This window comes from Phaenicophaeus curvirostris, chromosome 6 (genome assembly GCF_032191515.1).
Source record: "Phaenicophaeus curvirostris isolate KB17595 chromosome 6, BPBGC_Pcur_1.0, whole genome shotgun sequence".
NCBI lineage: Eukaryota > Metazoa > Chordata > Aves > Cuculiformes > Cuculidae > Phaenicophaeus > Phaenicophaeus curvirostris.
This window is the reverse complement of record NC_091397.1, coordinates 49,463,151-49,483,819: the sequence shown is the minus strand read 5'-3', so window position 1 is coordinate 49,483,819 and position 20,669 is coordinate 49,463,151. Positions and strand designations below refer to the sequence as shown.

General features: G+C 41.5%; 1 protein-coding gene across 3 annotated transcripts in view; it reads left to right on the top strand.

Moving 5' to 3' along the window:
- The window catches only part of RARB (retinoic acid receptor beta), a 334,302-nt gene that overhangs the window by 232,345 nt on the left and 81,288 nt on the right, over positions 1–20,669 (top strand). The window contains exons 1-2 of one of the 3 annotated variants that reach the window (XM_069860144.1): positions 6,228–6,337; positions 6,898–7,026. The exons of 1 other annotated variant lie outside the window; for it this stretch is intronic. In XM_069860144.1, the coding sequence (XP_069716245.1) occupies positions 6,912–7,026 (115 nt within the window). In that variant the 5' untranslated portion in view covers positions 6,228–6,337; positions 6,898–6,911. Of the gene's footprint in view, positions 1–6,227; positions 6,338–6,417; positions 7,027–20,669 lie in introns of those variants that run through there. One more of the 3 variants, XM_069860143.1, reaches the window with a different exon arrangement.

Sequence of the window (20,669 nt, the reverse complement as noted above, 5' to 3'; positions counted from 1 at the left end):
GTTTTTCTTTCCCTCCCTAAAAAAATGCAGAAACAAAATTGTTCCTTGAATAGCCTTTTGGAATATCTGTTTTACTTTTAGTGGAGCTTTGTGCTTTCTTACCTTTAGCCAACCACAAGAGCATACAGGAAACTTTATTGTTAAAAGAAGTATTCTCTGCAGTTTAATATTCAATATTTCTACTTTCTGTTCTGCTCTTTCCTTACATCTTGCCTCTGCTTAGGTTTTATAGATCTCCCAGCCCTCATTCTCCGTGGATTATATAATGCAACGTGTCGGTGCCATGCATGGCACTTCAGTTACCTCAGCATTTCCATTATAACTCTGTGTTTTGAGGGATTTATAGGCTAGCAGTAAAAATCTGTTTCTTGGATAAACCTTGAAACAGCAGTTTCTGGTCATTTAAAAAGAAAACAAAATTAAACAAACTTTTTTTTTTAACCTTGCTGGCAGCCACTTAGTATTGGTGTTTGCACTGCAGGATCTTCCTAAGCAGCAAGTGTAGATTCAGAATGTAGCCAGTTTTAAAAGTAATAATGCTTTCTCTTTTTATATCCTTCAAAAACGCATGTCATCCCCTCTTTAGGCACATGATGTCATTGTCTCTTTGCCAACCTTTCTGGAGCCTACATCAGTCAGCCTTTGGGGCCTCAGAGAGGTGCGGTTTGGTCTGTGTTTTCGTTTATTTGCAACGTGGAGGAGTTTTACAGTGTTTTAAAAAAAATATTTATCCTTCTTTGTCTCAAAGCCCAGTAACTTACTATCTTACTTCTGTGTCACAGAGCTACAAATATATCACCATCCAAAAAGACATGGACTATATATGACTATCTAGAATATCGGGGCTATTACCAAAACCAAAATTGGAAAGGATATTAAATCTTATGCTTTAATGCTTAAGTGATTTGGTGTTAGAGAGCAGGCTATTAGAGGACCTATGGGGTGAGTTATACTGAGCCAGTCGTTAGGTATTCCTGTATTTTCCTTAGAAAGATCTAGTAGCAGTCACTCTTAGAAATGGATTGCTGAAACAGATACACTTACAGTTTTATTGCACAGGGCAGTTCTCTTCCCCTAGCTTCTGGTCAGAGGAGTGCACAACGCAGCATGGATTCTAAGAAATGTGGTTGTGTGCTCAGGTTTGTAGAGGTGAATTATTTTTATAGCTCTTAAGTTAAGCAATCAGCTTTAAAGGCATCTTTACAAATACATATCCACTGATTGAAGCAGACAAAAAGCCTTTATCGGTAAGTGACTCACAGGCTGGTTGCATGCCCAAGTTCTGGGTCTGGAGCTGGCTAACTCTGCTTTTCCCATCTAAAATAAAATACTGCTCTGCGATGAATACTCTTTTGCTGGTTGCTGTTATATTTCAGGCCTGAAGTAATGCTTCCTCTTACATGTAAAATTTTGTTTCAGTCATTGTGAGTTGTACATAGTAGCATATAGCAGTGAGAAGAAGCCCCTTTTTGATTTAATTTCACTGTACTTCATGTTTTCCCATGTCATTTGTGCCATTTCATACCAGTAATTTTACTGTTTTATTTTCTTCAGGGCAATTCTCACTTAGAATTGATACCCACTTCCTCAGTACTACCTTGGAATTTAAATATTCAGCCATTCTATTGTGATCCAGTAATTTTCTTCCCCCATAATCTTTTGACATCATTCATGTGCTTGAGATAGGGGGAAAACATCCTCCAACACTAAAAAACACATAGTGAAGAGGAATTCAGGTTTTCTGATTTGAAACTGTATCACCGCTTGGAGACAGGAAAAAAAATAAAGAAAAAAGCGCCAAGCAGACAAGTACTGTTTCACATTAACATCTATTCTCAATGAAGAGGTAAAAATCAAAGTCCCTGTATGTGAGGCAGGGTTAGTGAACTGCCAGTGATTCTCCCAGCAACTGACACAAAGGAATCTGTGAGTATCAAAGCTGAGGCAGCAAGCTTAGTGTCAGCTCTTGCCTAGGGAGTAGAAGAAAACATCACTTTGTCTCTGCTTTCACTGCTTAAACACACACATCATTCACTAGTAACCATTTACTCTGCTGTCAAAACTGTTTCAAGAGAGCGCTACATTTGATTAATAGTAAAATACATGCATAGAAAAAAAGTCTGCTTCTCCTGAGCTACTTCATTTTGGAAAATTTTTGCCTGTACTTCTTAATTTTTCCATCCTATAAATATGCCTGTAATATTCCAGGAGTACTCTGTTGCTTCTAGTAAACTCATTTTTATTACAGAGCCTGGTGCACTCATCCTAATTCTAGTTAATGCTCTCTCTCTCTCTCGGTGAAGCATATTATGGCATCCTCAGCCTCTTCTATTAACGAAAAAGTGACCAGCACAAACACGTGTGTAGTACATGATTCATAGTGCTGCTTTCTGAATTGTCCAGTGGGTAATTGCAGTACAAAAACCAGAGAAACAGATGTAGACCCTAAACCTTGGCTGTAAATTTTTGGTTTATGATTATGGGTTTCAAATGTGCTATGTCACACTGACAAATATACAGTAACACCAAAGGAAATAGATTTCTGACTTGAACTTTTGCTTTTTATTTCACTTATGGCTAAGGATATGTTTATTGTAAAGTTTCTGCCATCGCAGTCTGAGAGAAAACAGATCAAAACGGTGATGTAAAATCAAAATTTCTTTGCACAGATAAAGTATGGAAGATTTAGAGAGTTGTTGTCTACTTATACCTCTGTGGGAGCTGGGTAAGCATTTAAAATATGTGGCAGTGCTTAAAGTTTCATTACATTTGAATTAGAAGGCTATTAGTTATTACAGTAATTATGGTTAGTCCTGATCTAAATTAGAAAATACCCACCAGTTTATGAATGTAACTTTTTCTGAAACTCTATTTAAGAAAAACAAATATCATAGTATTTCAGAGTGAAATATGAGATACATAAATTACTGTATTGTAGCAATACTATGTGAGCAAACCATTAGGCTATTTGAAGAATTTGTTAATTACATGTGGTTTAGTAATAAGTATAAGCATTATTACAACTATTATTCGTAATAAATCATGATGAGCTACCTGCCTCATTTAGATACAGCGAGAAAAAGCAATCTTTTTCAATTCATACGCCATTAAGCCTGACTTCCTGACATTCACTTCCAGAAGTTGCCAGTCTACATCTTGAGGCATGGTGTTTATTTTTAAATATGGTATTATAAGACGGCAAATGGCATAAACATAACTGTTTCTGTTTTTCTGATTTTGTTTATTTTTTTGTTTATTTTAACTCACATGGACAGTATGTTTTGCTTGGTAGAAGCTTAAAATGCTCCTAGAGCCTTGCTCCATGCAGTTTTCTCCCTAAATTGGAGACTGACAAAACTTACTGTGTTTCGTATCATCCTTTCCAGTTATTTTTGTGGTGACGTGTTATATATTCCAAACTTCTAGTGTGTTCTGAATAATCTGGTTAGAAAATTCTGTCCTTTAATTTAGCTTTGCTGCTCAAAACAAAATTGTAACAATGTAGCCAGCTGAGATTTTAACCAAAAAAATAGCCATTTTCCCATTTACCCTTTTAATACAGCAAAGGCTAGTTGCTGTGCTGACATGATTTAAACAAGCCTTCCCTGAAGGATGACTTTTTCCTAAACGTGCACTGTGCACAATTTTTGAATTACAGAGCATCACAGGCTTCTTCAGCTGGAGAAGTTCAAGCTGGGGGAGTACACCTCAAAGTCCTTTAAAAAGACACTGTTAAACTCCAGCGTTTGTAATTCTTCTGCCTGGAGGGAGGACGGGAAGAGAGGCTGCCTGCTGCAGGGACAGCCAGAGTTCTCCCCGTCAAACGGGAAAGAGGCTAAGAAAAGCTTTTGTTTTTCTCTCTTCGAACGGATTTGATTCCAGATTGCAGCAGGTCTTTTTGCTGGTTGCTGGTTTTCAGCGTGGGTATATCAGTTTCAGGGAACAAGTGTGTGTGCTGTGTATGGGGTTCTGTTTTGTTGGGCTTGGGGTTTTTTTGCAATTATTGAACCTGTGTGAAAAGTTTTGTTAATACAATCTGCGGGCATTGTCAGAGAGCTTTCGGTTCATCAAAGGACTTTTTGTGGAGAGGCGACACCACATCCATTAAAGTGGCTGCACAGGTCCCAGAGTGAGTCCTCTCCCCAGCATTTCTTTACTGTTGCCAGTTGTGTGTCATGTCTGCACACAGTGTATCCCACTCTGCCTGACTCCCATTTGGGGCTCTTTGGAAAAAAAAGCAATAATCAAGGGTTTCATTTTCCAATTCCTGAACCCGAGGTAGCTGTAGGGCGGGAAGCGAGGCTCCTCTGTGCCTTGGGAGACCTTGCCCTGGGCCAGTGCTCAGTCCACTCAAGGATGAGCTGACTTGGCTCACACTTAAAATGAAAGTGTGCATGTGGTTGTTGAGCTCATGTCCTTTCCATTAGGGCAGAGGGAGTGTTTCCAGTCCGTTGTTACTCATTTTTAAAGCGTCCATAGGAATAAGGACTAGCAGAGGCTGCCATGGAGTCTCTGTCCATAAGCCAGACTCTGCAGAAAGTGGTTATGCACCTAAAAAAAGCAGAGGGTTCCCTGCTGGCTTCATGCAAGCGGTGCGGCAGCACAGTGCTGGCTACAGTGTCCCGGCCACAGAGCTGGGAAGGCTTTGACACCCACTTATGCCACAAGGGAGGGCTGCTGCGAGTGCGGTTTCACCTTTGTGAGTGTTTCGGTGGAAGCAGCCACATGCCTTCAAAATGCCTGTGAGGGAGCAGCCAGGGGGTGCCTGCCCTGGAGAAGGGCTGGCCGGGGTGTCCCCTCCTGGTACCCTGGAGTGGATCCTGTTCCTCATGGACCTGCTCGTGGCCTTTCTCCTCTCTTGAGGAGCTAGTGCTCATTAGTCCTCTGAAAGCTGATACAGCCCTGGTCCCTCTCTGATAATCAGAGACAGGCAGGACCTGGTGCCCCCCCAGCAGAGGAGAAGAGGGGTTGTGTGGCTGCCTCTGCCCAGGGCTGGGTGATGGGGACGGGCCCTCTGGGTAATGGTGCCTCCCAAATCTGACTTGGCGTGGAGGTGTGGGAGCACTGGGTGGCGTGGCAGGGCTCTCCTGCAGCCGTAACAAACCTCTGTGTGATTTAGGAGTGAGGAGAGGTGGGGAGAGATGGAGACTGACCGCCCACCCCGTGCCCTGGCAGGGTCGGGCCTGTGAGGTCCATCTTCTCTGCTGGGGTGCAGAGGTCCTGTGGGGTCTGTCTTCTCTCCTGGGGTGCAGAGGTCCTGTGAGGTGTGTCGTCTCTGCGGGGGTGCAGAGGTCCTGTGGGATCTGTCTTCGCTGCTGGAGTGCAGAGGTCCTGTGGGGTCTCTGCTGGGGTACAGAGGTCCTGTGAGGTGTGTCATCTCTGCTGGGGTGCAGAGGTCCTGTGGGGTCCATCTTCTCTGCTGGGGTGCAGAGGTCCTGTGGGATCCGTCTTCTCTCCTGGGGTACAGAGGTCCTGTGGGGTCTGTCTTCTCTGCTGGGGTACAGAGGTCCTGTGGGGTCTCTGCTGGGGTGCAGAGGTCCTGTGGGGTCCATCTTCTCTGCTGGGGTGCAGAGGTCCTGTGGGATCCGTCTTCTCTCCTGGGGTACAGAGGTCCTGTGGGGTCTCTGCTGGGGTGCAGAGGTTCTGTGGGATCTGTCTTCTCTCCTGGGGTGTAGAGGTCCTGTGGGGTCTGTCTTCTCTGCTGGGGTACAGAGGTCCTGTGGGGTCTCTCCTGGGGTGCAGAGGTCCTGTGAGGTGTGTCATCTCTGCAGGGGTGCAGAGGTCCTGTGGGGTCCGTCATATCTGCTGAGGTGTGGTGGTCTCTGCATCAAACCGGGGTCCCCGCTGGCGTGTGCAGGGCTGTCTTAGGGTGACCTGCTCCACACCCAGCCCCGCCAGCCCAGAAGCTGAGGTGAAGCCCGTGTCCAGGGCCCCGGTCCAGCGGCCGATGCCTGCGGCTCGCTCACGGCTTCTCTGGAGAGGAAGGAGGAGGGGGGGGCACACACAGAAGTTTTAGCAAATCGAGCTGGAATTTAAAACTCCTCCATTCTCTGCAACAGCCAAACCCATCTCTGTCTTAATTCCCACCCCACTCCTTCCCCCTCCTCTAAGTGTGGCTGTTTGTGGCTTTATTTTTTTTTTTTTCGGTTAATTTTACTATATTAGTTTGGGTCTTTTCGCCCGGCGGTCGCCAGCGGGGCGACTCGGGCTGGGCTGGGGCGGGCAGGCGAAGGCGAGCCCCAGCCCTGCCTGGTTTTTTAGCGGGGCTGCTGGGAGCCGTGCAGGCGTGTGAGAATCCTGGGAGCTGGTGATGTCAGACCGCTTGGGTCATTTGAAGGTTAGCAGCCTGGGAAGGGTTCACGGAAAGTTCACTCGCATATATTAGGCAATTCAATCTTTCATTCCCTGTGACACAAGTAGTAGGAAGTGAGCTGTTCGGAGGCAGAAGGATCTATTCCCGGCCGAGGGGGGATCCCGGCTCCCTACCGGAGCCGTTCGGTCCCGGGGAGGGGAGCGCCCGGCGCGGCGAGGGCCCCGCGGGGCCCGGCGGGAGCCCCGGCGGCGGCGCTGCCTCCCGGGCCGGGGAGCGGGGGGCTGGACGGCCCCTAAAACTTGGCGTGCGGCTCGCTTCCCCCCGTCCTGCTGGATTGGCTGGGCAGCCTGGAAAATGGTAAATGATCATTTGGATCAATTACAGGCTTTTAGCTGTGTTGTCTGTCATAATTCATGATTCTGGTCTGGGAAAAAGACCAACAGCCTACGTGCCAAAAAAGGGGCAGAGTTTGATGGAGTTGGGTCTACTTTTATGTGCCATTTTCCTCCACACCTAGAGGAAAGCACTTTTGCAGGCGTTCCGTGCAGGGGGAATCATGTTTGACTGTATGGATGTTCTAGCAGTGAGCCCTGCTCAGATGCTGGATTTCTACACGGCGAGTCCGTCTTCCTGCATGCTCCAGGAGAAGGCTCTCAAAGCCTGCTTCAGTGGATTGGCACAGACAGAGTGGCAACACCGGCACAGTGCTCAATGTAGGTCCCAACTCTTTTATTTTTCCACTTTAAAGCTGCTATTTATTTATTTTTTATTATTATTACCATTATTATTATTATTACTGCTGTTGTTATTTTTATTTGCATGCATTCAAGAAAGAAATACTTGTAATGAAGCGCAGGGGGTATGAGGGGTGGGGGGAGCTTTTGTGCAAAATGCGATTTGCGAGCCTTTTTTCTCCTTTTGGCAAAAAAAAGGAAAGAAACACCAGGCTGCTTTCTGTTTATCCCTTCTCGTGCAGCATGTTGATCCTAACAAGTGTTGGGGAGCCAAGCAGGAACACGTAAAATTAAAATATGATACAACAAATACTTGCAAAACTCCAACCAGTGAAGGATGAATTTACGTAACGTTTCTATGGTAGTTTTTTTTTCTTTGCCTCTTTAATCTAATTTTGTACCGCGTTTGATAATCTGGATGCATGTTGTCTCAAAGCAATTAAAATGCTGCTCTGTACAGTTCTTGCAAAGATGTGGAATTGCAATGGGTAGATGCCGTTCCGAAAATCAGACAGTAGTTTTAAGTTTCCTAAGAAAAGGCAATATTTCTTTGTACTGACCTTGCTGCCACCTTTCTTTTTCACTTTGTTGCTCTAAGAAGTTGCTGTTTTGCTAGAAAACTACTTACTGTGAACACCCTTTGAGTTTAACCATCAATTATTTCTATACCTAGAGATTCAGGCAGCATTGCAGTGGTGACCGAGGAGGGAGAGCTAGTGATAGGACACTTCTGAAAATGTATTATGTATGTATTATTTTGTATTTGTTGCCAAGAAACATAGATGGTAAACAATGGCAGTATTTTAACACCACAGTTTCAAGTTTGAGAAATGACAAAAAGTGCCAGAAAGCATCACCTTATCCTCTGCATAGAAGCTTGCAGGATGCTTCACTGCTCTGACGGTGATTTAGATAAATGACTTGGCTATCTATCAAAGTGTTTTTAGCACGCTCTTGGGCACTTCAGTACACCATTAACCATATAGTTCTGTCTGAGGTTTTTGTTTTGCTTTATGTTAAAAAGTTACCTAGGAATTAGAAGAGTTCTCCCTTCTATACAGTTTATCTCAAAGGGGTGGAGCAGGGAACTGAAAAATAAATAAAAAAATCTTTGGTGAAATAGCGTGTTTTTTTCACTCTGCTCAAAAGTTTTCAGCCACCATATGACGTTTGTGTGGGCTGAGTAATGAAAACAGAATTGTAAAAATCAGTGACTACCAGCCTACAATACTGCAAATGTTTTGATGTCTTTACAATTAAAATTAGACTGTGAAGTTCAGCATGGGATGTTTATTTTCTCCACGCAGTTTTCAAAATGCTTCAAACAACACAGGAAACAAAGCTTTTACTTCAAAATAATGTTTTTAGCTATGGGAGAGCTTCAGTCAAGGAGGGGGAAAAAGCCCGAAACAGATGTTTTACAAAGAACGCGTTTTCCTTCTTCCATGGTTTCAATTTTAGTATAACTTCAGCAGTGGTATTGCGGAAACTTGGAATTAAATAAACTTTCCTGGAGTTGGAGGCATATGCTGTTGTTAAAAACTTATATCCACAAAATATTCTTTAAATAACTTCTGGTTTTAAAAAGTCCCGCTTGTTCTCTTGTATATTGTTAATACCTAGAAGCAAGATTCTTAAAACCAAAATATATGGTGTTTGTTCTTAGGCAAGTTAAACACAGGATTACCCTTATCAGAATGGAATGAGTGTAAATATGTCATTTGCCTAGGGCCTGTGATAAGAGACAAGTGTTGATAACAGCAAAGTTTAGCTAATCAAAGAAGCTCATATTAACAAGAGTAAATAAAGAATACAGGAAAATGCATTCAGGAATCCAGTCTCATAACTTTGTAAGCAATAGGATTAATCTTTACTGCATGGGAATTTAAAATCAGGCTGAAACCTGAATCATAATACGATGGCTGTAATTTGAACTGCGAAAGTTAATGGTACAGAAATGTGGAAAAGCAATTTAGTTAGGGTCCAAATGAAGAATTCTGTTTGACGTGTAGCGTGTTTAGTTTTAATTTTGAAGAAGGCGTAAGCAATTTATTTGTGTGGGTAAATACACGTAAATGAGTTATAAAATACTAAAATTCTCTCAATATGTAAGATTTTATCTTTCATCTCCTAAAAATAATGACAAACCTGGAATTTTTGTGGTCCAGAAAGTCTTTGATGGTTTAAATGTTCTCAGTGCTTATAAATACAAAGATAGAAAAGTTTAATTCTAACTCAAGTGCTACTTGACTCTATTTTTATGAAGACTTCTGTGATTTAATGAAATGTAATCATAGCCAAATTTTGAAACTGTTAGACGTGTAATAGCAAGGGTTTTGGTCTAATTTCTTGGTTTCCTTTTGGCTCTGCCATAACAGCAGTACACCTGCAGCCACTGCTTTAGGCCTTAGAAATATTGCTTTGATAGGGACATGATTGTGGAGTAAAAGGAAAATTATTGTTGAGGGACTAATACATGGATAGTGCAGACTCTGAAGAGGCCAATAGCAATCCAGACAGCATCAGGGTTTCGCTTGAAATGCTAGAAAATTGGCCATTGCAGGGGGTTAGGGCTGAATGCTGTAGGTCTTCAACTTCAGCACGTTACAATTCACTAAACAAGTGCACTCCTGCAGCATCATGAATTTTCTAGTTCATGAGGGTCTACAAAGTAAAAATAGAGGGTAAGGTGTAACCCAAACGTGGCCTTATCTTGTGTGGTATTTTTTTCCTCCCTCCTGTGGGAGGAAAAACCTGCTATGGGTTTGCTATGCAAACGTTAGCCACCGTGTGTTGCAAGATGTGTTACGAGCGCACAAAAAAATACCTAATTTTTGTGCTTATACATGTTTAGGTTTTAGATGTGATATTGTATTGTTATAGGTTTAAAAATAAATTACTTATTTGCAAAGGAAATTACAAACTCAGAAATGAAAGTAGAACTGACTACACTTTTAGTCGTAAGTCTTTCTCACTCCTTTTCTCATAAGATAAGAATCAGGTCAATATAATAAAATAAGATGAGAATAGTTCTTAAGCAAACAAAAGAGTTAAGATTGTAAGAATGAGTAATTTATACTTTCTTAAGTAAGGTATTATTTTCCACTCCTTCAAAGTGCAGCGAAGACAAATACTGATAGAAAATGAGTAACTTTTGGTGAAACGTGAGCTAACAAAACACTGCAGAAGTGGGAACGGGATGGGCCCTGGGAGAGAAAGAGCTGCAAAGAATGGCTATTTTCCTTGGACTTGGAAAGGCCTATTAAAGTCTTCATTAGTCTTCATTAATTAAACAGGCAAAAAACACAAATGAGGAGGTCCAAAACAAGAGTAAGTTTGTTTGGCAGTATGCAGTGTTTCATCTAATTATATCAAGCAGAAGACTACTGCCTACCACATTTTGTTAGGTTTAGAAGAATAAGAAATTTGATGAAGGCAAAAGTCATGGATATGACAGCAGAACCATAGTAGGATGTTGAGGCTCTTGTAGTGTGTGGTTCTCATTTTGGTTCAGTGGGAAGTGTTTGCCCAGAGAGGGTCTGGCAGGTATTATCTTTCAGAAAGTTCGTGAAGATGGGACTCCAGAAGGCTTGCGTTTTCATCCTAAATTACAGATTATTTTTGCGATGTTTGGGTCGGGTTCTTGTTCCCTGCAAGCACTGGAAATACTGGAAACATCTGTGCTCCACAGAAAAAAAAAGCTCAGTACTTTATTTTCTTTCATCTTTCTGAATTTAAAAACAAACATTTTGAAGTGAAGGACTTGTAATCTGCATTCCCAAGTATCAGATTGCTGCAGGTGTGTTTGCTAGTGCCCAGAAGGCAAGATCTGTTTGAACCAGGTTATTTTCTTTAAAGTTCATCTATAAACTTTACAGCAAAATCGCTAGGACTGATTTGCTTAGGGACACAATCTTTGTTTAAACTTTTATACTTGTAGCTTAATGCGCTGAAATACGTGATGGAAAGTGTTTGTTTCTGATCCCCTTTGTTAAAAAAAAAAAAAAAAAAAGGAAAGGTGGCATGGGGATATTTTTCTTCCAAATTAATTGAAACAAGAACAACTCTTCATTATGTAGACTCTGATACAGTTAGCCCTAGTCAGCTGATAGCACAGGGATGCTCTAATGGACACGGACCACTGTCAAAAACTCCTGCAGACAAAACTGATGAAAGGCATTTGCTGGAGAAGTTGGGGTGGGATAAGCTTGGAGGAAACAGAAATGCATCTTTGGGTGACTCCCCACTTCCCTAATGAGTCTGTGCAGCAGAGGTGCAACTTGTCAGAACAAAGCCAGGCTGACGGCGCTGCCTCGGAGAGGGTTACGGCGAAGTTAAGGAGTCGAGAGAGAGAGAGAGTGTTTCAGACGGCAAAGTTAGTCATCCTCACATCCAGCTAAATCCTCGCTTATTGCTGAGCTGTCTTCGTTAACCATGTGTGCATCACGCCTGCACCGCAGCCCAAGCAAGGCGCCCCGAATGGAGGATTATGCTTCCACCTCCCCTAAACACCCCGAGTGGCTGTTTTTGCTCAGGTCTAATTTATACACCACCCTTTACGCAGCCGATGAAGTGCGGCTGTGTTACACAGCCAGCATTTAGATTTGGGAGTGGGGTTGTGAAAGGGACATTGTGCTCAGGAGGACTGCTGTCTGCCGCGGTTGGCCGTGCCGTGCCCCATCCTATTGAGACCTCAAAAGCAGAGCACAGCTGCGATGAGTTTCCAGCTCTGTTTGACCATGGGGAGTGGCGCTGGTATGCGTGCGAGCTCGGGGGAGCATCCCTCTCCCCCTTGTAGTTTCTGCCTTAGGGGGCTGGCAGCAGCCTCCAAGCAGGGAATTTACAGGGGTGAGTGGCTGGGGCCAAATTAGCTGTGGTTTCGGAGGGCTTTCCAGAGCTTTGCAAGGCTGTAGCATGCAGCCCCAAGAGGAAGGATATCAGTTGATGTATAAAATGGCCAAGGAGCTTCGGTAAATAGACTTTACCCTTCAAATCCAGAGGTCCTGGCAGCGGCTGTGCAGGAGGGTGGGGTTGTACTTTTCCCCTTCCTGTACTTGGACACTTTTGATTATCCAGAGTTTCTGGGACTGAGCAGGGCTGCCTAATAACAAAGCCTGCAAAATATAATTGCCTAAATAGGCCTATTGTCCTTTTCAAGTCACTGTGCTGTGAAATCTTTCAATTTTTTGCTGAAAATGTTGCATCCAGTGTTTAGATGGGTTAGTGGCTGTGGCAAGGAAGAGATCCTTTTCCTTCATCTCTCATTGCTGCGTGGTTGAGAAACTGATTATATTCCTGCCTCTTCTTGATGCTTGCTTCTTTTGGGAAGCAAATATTTTAGCCCCTTCTGGCAGGGTAAACTGCCAAAAGTAGTAGGCGGGGAAATAGAAAGCTATGATTGATTTTGACCTTTGCTCACGTGCATGAAGTCTGTCCCCATGCATTGTGACCCATGCCACTTCTTGCTGAAATCCTAGCCCATTCAAACCAAATGGAACCACAAAAATATAAGCCACAAAATGCTCAAAACTGTTCTAAAGTAACAGAATAATTGTTTTCCCTGTACGGCGAGAAAAAGTGTTAGGCAGGAGGCTAGCAAAGCTGGATTTTTTAACAGGCAAACCAAGAGTAATGTCTTTCAGCTGCTGCTGCCTTTTTATGAGAACCATATTCTAGGTACAAAATAAACAAACTGGTATCATGTGGGAATGATTCTTCTGGGCAGTTCTTCAGTCACAGTAATCTTAGCTTTTCCTCCTAATTGTAATCAGTAAACAACTTTCAACCAAAAATGTGGATTTTAAACTGGTCTGGGATTTTATTAATCCATCGTTGCATGAGCAAATGGTTTTCAAAAGCTAAGAATGTCAGAAACAGTAGCCTAAAGTTAGCATCCTAAATCCACATTTCATGGTTTCATTTCAAATATGCTGAGCATCTAGGAGCTCCCTCGAAAAAAAGAAAAACAAACAAACAAAAAAAAAAACCCAGGCCATGTACTTAAATGACCAAATACTATTTAGAACCTTCATTTAATATTAAAAAAAATTTAACAGACTTTCCCACTTCCCCCAGACTATATGAAAAAGTAATTCAGTGACAGGATTCACAACATTAACAGTGGAAATAGAGACAGTTAAATGACAAAGTAGGAATTGTTTATAAAAACATCTTACTCTCTTTCTATAAATTTACAAGTCAACCAAGGTTTTTTTCCTTGTATTTAGTTTGCCTCACAGATTTCTCCCATTTTCTGCTTCTTTGCTTCAAAGTTTGGTCATCAGATTATTAATCTGAGACAGTTTCAAACTTCTGCTATAGATTTTAATAGCTACATTATCTTCTTCATATACTCACTCATGATTAGCAGCTGCTCAGGATTGCTTTCCCAGTGCTTGTGAATTAATATGACTGTGGTCCCTGTGCATTTTGCTTATTTTTTGGGGGGGGGCTGGCGGTGGGGGGGGGGAGAGTGGGGGCGTAGGGGATGGGAGAAGAGGAAAATCTAGCTTCCTTCAGCTCATTTTAGTCATATGAATAGGAGCGGAGAACTTGCATCATGTGACAGGGCAGCTCACCAGCATAGGGTCCCTGTGTGAGAACCTCCCTTGTACATGACAATCTGATAAGGATATCATGTGGTTTAGAAACACATTCCCACAATGTTCACTTCTTTGTCCCTTTATTAGAGAGTGGGCAGGAAAAAAAACTTTTAACAAGCTGATGCCAGCCCTTATATAACTGACCCCACTTTATTTTAGCGTTCTGCATGAGCCTTACAGCTTCTTCAAGTACTTTGTTAAGAGAGATGGAAATATAATCCAGTAAGTCTGTGTAAAGAATCCTAGACACAGAGTATATAATATACCTTCTGTTCCCCTCGGACAAGGTGATTTTTCTTTGCCCGGCTTATACCATATATAAACTTAATATTATAGAACTATGTACGTTAAATACACACATGCAAGCTACACTTGTGTAGGTTTAATAGGTTAAAGCTTGAATAAGTATTTATAGATTTTCAGAGTGCTCCAAATCCTTACCACTAAGGACACCATGTTAAAGACCATCCATAGTTCGGTGGGATTTCCGATTTATGCACTTTCAATGAATTAAACTTTACTATTTTAAGTGCATGCCCTAAGAAAAAGAAGAGAGGAATGTCTCACAGCAAAGAGGTTTATTAGCACAGTTTAGTTTCTTTTAATGGTTTGGAGTATCTCTTTCTGTTGACCATAATATTTTTCTCTAGGCTCACATTGTATTTTTTGCAAGGAACTTCGAACAATAAAATTAAGTGTATTTTTGTCTTTTAGAGCCTTATCTACTTAAGCACTGAAATGTACTCAACCCTCCACCCTTGATTTTAGTAAGCATTTCAGATACAGAGTGGTCATATGAGTGAGCCTTTAGTGTATTTATACACCACTACTTTTACAAAATACCAATAGAAGCTTATGTGATCCAACATTTCTTTTATTCTTGGAAAGAAGAAAAGGATCATGCTCCTTCTGAAGAAATATAGCAGAGGTGTGGAGCAATTAAGCAAGTTGCCCAGTATTTTGGTAACCAAAGAAAACTGCCACGGTTTGATTTAATTCCAATTTCCTTCAGTGGGTGCTTCAAGCTTAGAAAGCCATTTTTTGCCCATGAGATACAAACAGTGGACGGAATGATTCAATTAAAAAAACCTCAGACACACAAAGAAAACCGCCATAGCCCCTTTCCCCTCCCCCTAATCCCACTCCCAACCAGTCAGATAACACAAAAATTGAATCCCGTGGTTTTATTTTTATCTGAATGCAGCTTGTAGTGAGTCCCTGAGAATAGCCATTACAGTGGTCTTCTCCGCCAAGCTGGCTGGTGGTAGAGCAGCACGTCATATAGAGGTCTGTGTCGCTTTTCCTATGAGACTTCCTTGCCATCTTCCAGCCTTGTATGAGAATCATTCCTCTGCCAGCTGGTGACTGATACCAAGAGGATTCCCAGGTTCGCCTACATGATAAGTGGATGTAGCAGCATCTGACTTGATTTAAATATTTCACTTGTTCACAAGTGAAAATAGTTAAGTACAGTTAAGGCACAGTACAGCTGTACCTTGGCTTCTGGGGGGTCTTGAAGCATCCCATCCATTATACTGGTGTGCAGGGAACAGCCATGGGCAGAGACTGGGGCAGCAAGCAGGCTCTTCTGCTGCTTGCCTCTTGTCTGTCTCCCAAGCACCTTGTTTATTCTTCATCTCGTACCCCCATATTCACAGTGAAAACAAGCATTGCCTGTCTTTCCAAGACTGAACATTCACTCGCACATGAAGAAAAAGGAGTTGGAAGCCTGTGTCACAGTGCCATCTGGTGATACCTGCCCAAACTCTCCCCTTGGCAAGGGCTGTGGCTGTCAAGGCAGTTGATCTGGGAGCTGATCTGGAGGCATATGGGTGCTTTCCCCAGGACTCTTGTTCAGGTGCAAGGAAGTGCCTGCACAACCCAAACTGCGTCTCTCTGGGTTTTTTTACACAGCTTTCTGTGTTGCTGTAATCAAAGACCCTATTATCTTCTCCACAAACCTTCCCTTCTTAGCAGAGAGTGCTAACTCGCCAATCTGTGGTTTTGGCTTGGGGCACAAGTCAAAGGACTGGCTAAAAAAAGTCATGCATGTGTGAGGTTTTTTATTGTTAAGATCAGGTCCTGAATGATGGTGGTGGTTTGGTTTTAAGCAGTTGTTCATACTTCTGCTTCTCAGCTTTTGGTCTGAGGAGGTGTTTCTTTTTTCCCCCTCCATCTTTCAGAGTATTCCTTTGTGTTGCTTTATTGTTTAGGTTGCTCTTCTCATTCATTTAAGGAAGAAATTTTATTAGTTACTGAATCAGGGTATTTGTCAGATCCTCTTTAGTGGCTGGCTGGAAAGTCTTGGAGACCTGACTTTCTTAATGATTCTTCTGTTTTCACCCCATACTTTGAACACCAAGATGTAAAATGCAGAACAAATGTCAGATCACCTATGTATTTCATATATTTGCACAGAGAATCTTTGATGAGGGGAGCTAACAGAAGGCTATACTTTACCCAAGCCCCTCTTCCCGGGTGAACCTCAGTTTTCCTCTCTTTAGTTCAGAGAGCACATTCCGGCTGTGTTTCTTCTACTTGCACATATCATCACATGCTATGCAGGTTAGGTATGTGAACTGCTTGTCTTTCTCCACTTTGCACGTATTGCCACATTCACTTCTCTGAGACCACGCCAATACGGATCCATTATCTTTCAGAAGTTTTGAAATGAAGCCTTCAGCTGCCTGCAAGAAGTCAGAGCTGACTCACATCCTTCAGTGTTTTTTTCCCTTATCCAAATCCTTTCCTTTCTCTGTGCTTCGGAGAGGTCCTGCAAGGCATCATGGTTGAAGCGCGAGCTATGTGTTAGGAAGCACGGCATGTCTGGATGCGGTTTGGGAAAATAGCTGTTCCCCTCTCCGTGAAATGGAATCCAGTATGAACACTGCAATTATTCACAGAGGCTGTTTTCACCTTTACCGAAATATGAAAGCAGAGCAGTTACAGCACGATATACTGGCACTGCCCAGTAATTCCATGTTTGTTATGTTTTCGCTAACCTTAATTTCTGTGCAGAACAAGAAAATACTCTGACGAAAAGAGATGAGGAAGGAATGACGCCATTAAATGAGATTAAATCAGAGTATCAGTTTCCCTAGAACACGTATTTGGCTCTTTACCAGCAATCTTTTCCCTATTTTTCAAATAAACACATATTTTCACATGATAACTCTATTTGAAATATTAATGCTTCCAGGGCTACGTTACCTTTGTTTCTTCATCAAAGTCCATTACTATGAAAAGGCTGCTGTTCCTTAGGCTGTTTCAGCTTCAAAAGAATTTTAGGGCCTGGTCTATTGGAAAGCTTGGGGGTATAATTAGTGAAAATGGAAATAGATGCAAGAGAAATTTAGTTCCTGATGTTTTAATTTAGTATAGTACTGCCATGTGTTGTTGAAGAGGATTCTTAAAGGCAAACATAATTATTTCATTATGGTCTTCAGAATGCTTTCATTGGTCTTAATGACAAGAAACTGCATAAGGAGTCATACATTTTAATTAGACCTTCTTATATTTACATCAGATAAATAACAAATAATTGATGAAAAACAAGTCTTCTGAATGGATGATTTCACACAGAGCTCTGGTTACAGTTTAATGATAAAACATTTCTCTTATCGCTTTGCATTTTAATTATCTAGAATTATTACTCTAGCGGAGATCTCACTATACTTTTATTTCCATGCATTTCATTAGATTCACAACTAATTTATATGAATCAGATGTTAAGAGAAAAGGTATTTTTCAACCTGTATCCCTTAGAATCAGTTTCCAGCTTTATTAATTTCATTTTGGTTTAATTTCTTAAATTTAGATACCTTCTTTTTTGGTGATAGTCTCTCCAGTAAAAGATGGTGGTAAGAGGAGTCAGACCTTTTCCGGTGTCTTCACTTCCCTACACAGGAGCAGATCCTTCCATTATTGGTAAACTTGAAACTCCTGTAGAGGTCAAGGAGCGAGAATGAAATTGTAGGTCTTGTAGTGGAATTTTCTAAGGAAAAATTTGCTGCCTCTTTCTCTTACTTGAAAGTTGTGTTCCTAAATCTCTTCCATTTACTTTGACAATCTTACTATTCCCCCTTTCCAATTGTGTGTATGCTTGCAGGTGCATTTAAAATACCAATATTTTTTCCTTTCTTTACCCCTTTTGTTGGGCAATTTATAATACCAGGAGAGATTACTTGGAGTTTTGCTACTTCCAAGGGTCTTTCATATTTGCAAGCTCTCTAGCCTTTCATTTTTGTAACAAAACATATTTCACATGATTCATTCCGGAGAGTATACCAAACGCTAATTGTTGTTATTGATTTTAAATTTTGCAACCATTACAAGTAATCCAGATGAGTGGCAGATAAAGAGTAATAGTCCATGGAGTTCTGGAAGTGTTTCATGTTTGTCTGGAGTACTTGATGTGATCAATAGTAACTGCCCCATTGAAACTAACTGCTGTATCAAATAACAGTAAATCAAATGAATGTGCTTACAGATTATTTATTGAAAGCTTTAATTGTTCACTGGGGCCCTGCTTATCTCAGGAAACAATAGAAGGCAGCAATCAGGCAAACAGGTTTGCAAATGCTGGGGGTGCCATCAAACAGCAGGGTCTTCTGCATGTCTAGGTGGTGCGAGAGCTTTCCAAAATGTGCCCCTGTCCCACTGGGATTGCCCACAAGGGTTGATTCCAGGGTAAGCTGGTCAGAGGTGAGTTTTCTTAGAGAAGGTCTCTTGAGTTCACAAATTACTCTTTTTTTAATTTTTTTTTTTACAGATTGTCATCTTTGGATGACAAACATCATATTTGATGGGTTGAAGAGTGGAAAAAGGTATCCCCAGATTTTTAAGTGAGACAAAACAAAACCTGACCTTATGAAGAGAAGTAAAGGAAAGCTTACTAAAGTTATTCTGTGGCAAGCTTACCTAGGTGTATTACAGTTTGGGGCAATTATATGCTGCTATATGGCTGTCAGACTTGTGCAAATACTAGGAAATTAAAAGCAGTGATTTCTAACTAAGAGCCCTGCACCATTACATTTTAATAGTTCCTTAAAATGACAACTCCGCCTTGTCACAGTCACTCCTTGATGTACTAGTGCCACAAATTGGAGGTTTTCTAGACCTTTAAGTGAAATGAATAGTCTTATGGACAGTTTCACTACTATCTAGTTTTTTTAATAGCCGTGGTGTATTGTCAATAATACTTCACTGTGGCTGCAGAATCCTTTTGGTATCAGTAGAGGCACTAAAGCCGTTCTTCAGCAAATTCAGGAAGATGGCACTGTATGAATTTACATTTAATAACACATCTTTCCAACCATGACAACTGGAAAAGGATTTATAAAAATAAGCTTAATTTCTGCAGAAAGTGATGGCCTAAATCTCTGAAACGTGGCAGGAAAAGTTGGGAGGTTTTCCCCCTAAAAATATATATGTTTTGTGAAACCTACTTGTACACATACATGTAATATTAGGTAATCATAAAAAGAGAGATAGTTTTAAAATTATTAAAGCACAGTAGCCAGAGATCTTCTGGCAATGAATTGCACTTGAAAAAAGTAACTTAGCTTTTTTGAAGTATAAGCTTAGCTTTAAGTTTCTTGGAGCATCTCAGGTCTGAACATTGCTTGTCGAGCCATTTAAAGATAAATCATTTCCTTTTTGCCATATTCTGTATACAGTACTATTAACACTCTCCCTGTTTGTAAGGCTGGGATGTAGCAGTAAAATGTAAGCAGCTTAGCTGGGATAAAAACCCTCCAAGTCACTATTGAAGGTAGGTATTGAAAAAGAAAGACCAAGTGATAAAGAAACACTGCTAGCATGTATGTTTGCCTACAGCACAGCATGTGCATATTTTTTCTCTTCTGTGAGAGAATAATACCGACAGACAATAAACAGGTAAAACTATGAGCATTCCTGACTTCAAGGATTTAACAGGAAAATCCAATGCAGGTAGAGAATAGCAGAACAGAATATTGGAAAACATGCTCTCCAGTCATGGTACTCATCTTGTCTCCAGTCTCTTGTGAATGTCTTATTTTACTGTTCTTTGGTCTTCTAGGCAGAGAGTAAAGGTATGCTCTGAGCCACAGTCGCAGTGTTGCTCCTACTCATCTCTAGGACACTGAGCTCCTTCCCAGCTTTCAGCTTCTGCTACACTTACTCTGAAAGGTGGCAGAGGGATGTCTGCCAGGTTAATCACACTGGTGGAAAGTAAAATGCACCTATAAAAATTTTAAAAAATAGATTTATTAAAAAAAAAGTAACCTCAATGTCAAGGACTCTGAATTACAAGGCAAGGCAATCTGGTAGTGTCTTAGTTTTTCATGGTACCTTCCCCACTGTGTTATCATCTTTTGTCTGGCAGGTATTCAATTCAGAAATATTGAAATTCCTCTCAGGCATACCTAACACTGGGTGTTTTATTTGCTCCCTCAAAAGATACTGGTGATAGTCAATTCTTAAATATTCTATAAACTTATATTTCTTACATTAGCATCAGAAATGTTGAGGAGAGCTGCTCTTACTAATGTGCTGTCCTGGTCTGGCATGCTGAGGGGATAAAGGAGGACAGAGTTTGCCCTGTTTTGGTCTCTGGTGTTGCAAATATGTTGCTGGAGTATGTCAGGAAGGTTAAGTTTTAGTCTTGACTGCCCTTCTGGTTGCAGATAAGCCCAAGTGATGAAAGCCATTTTTTCCTGTTATTGTGTCATGTCTAAATGGAAATAGTGTATTGTTTTAATTATACTCCCACAGTTGCAGCAGTGCAGCAGTTTTGGGTGCAATTAGGCCAGTGTAAAGAATAGTCCTAATACTTACATGGGAAGTAAGCTATGTGGATGTTCAGCATCCATATACAAGAGGAGGTACCCCTGGGGTTCACTGCAATAATGTTAGGGGCAGGGGAGATGTGTACAAGGCTATCTGCTGGGTTTGAAGAGCTACCTTTGCCTCTCCTAGTTTATGCACCTCCCTGTCCTCTGCAGGAGGCTACTTGTGCACGGCAGGAGGAAACGTATG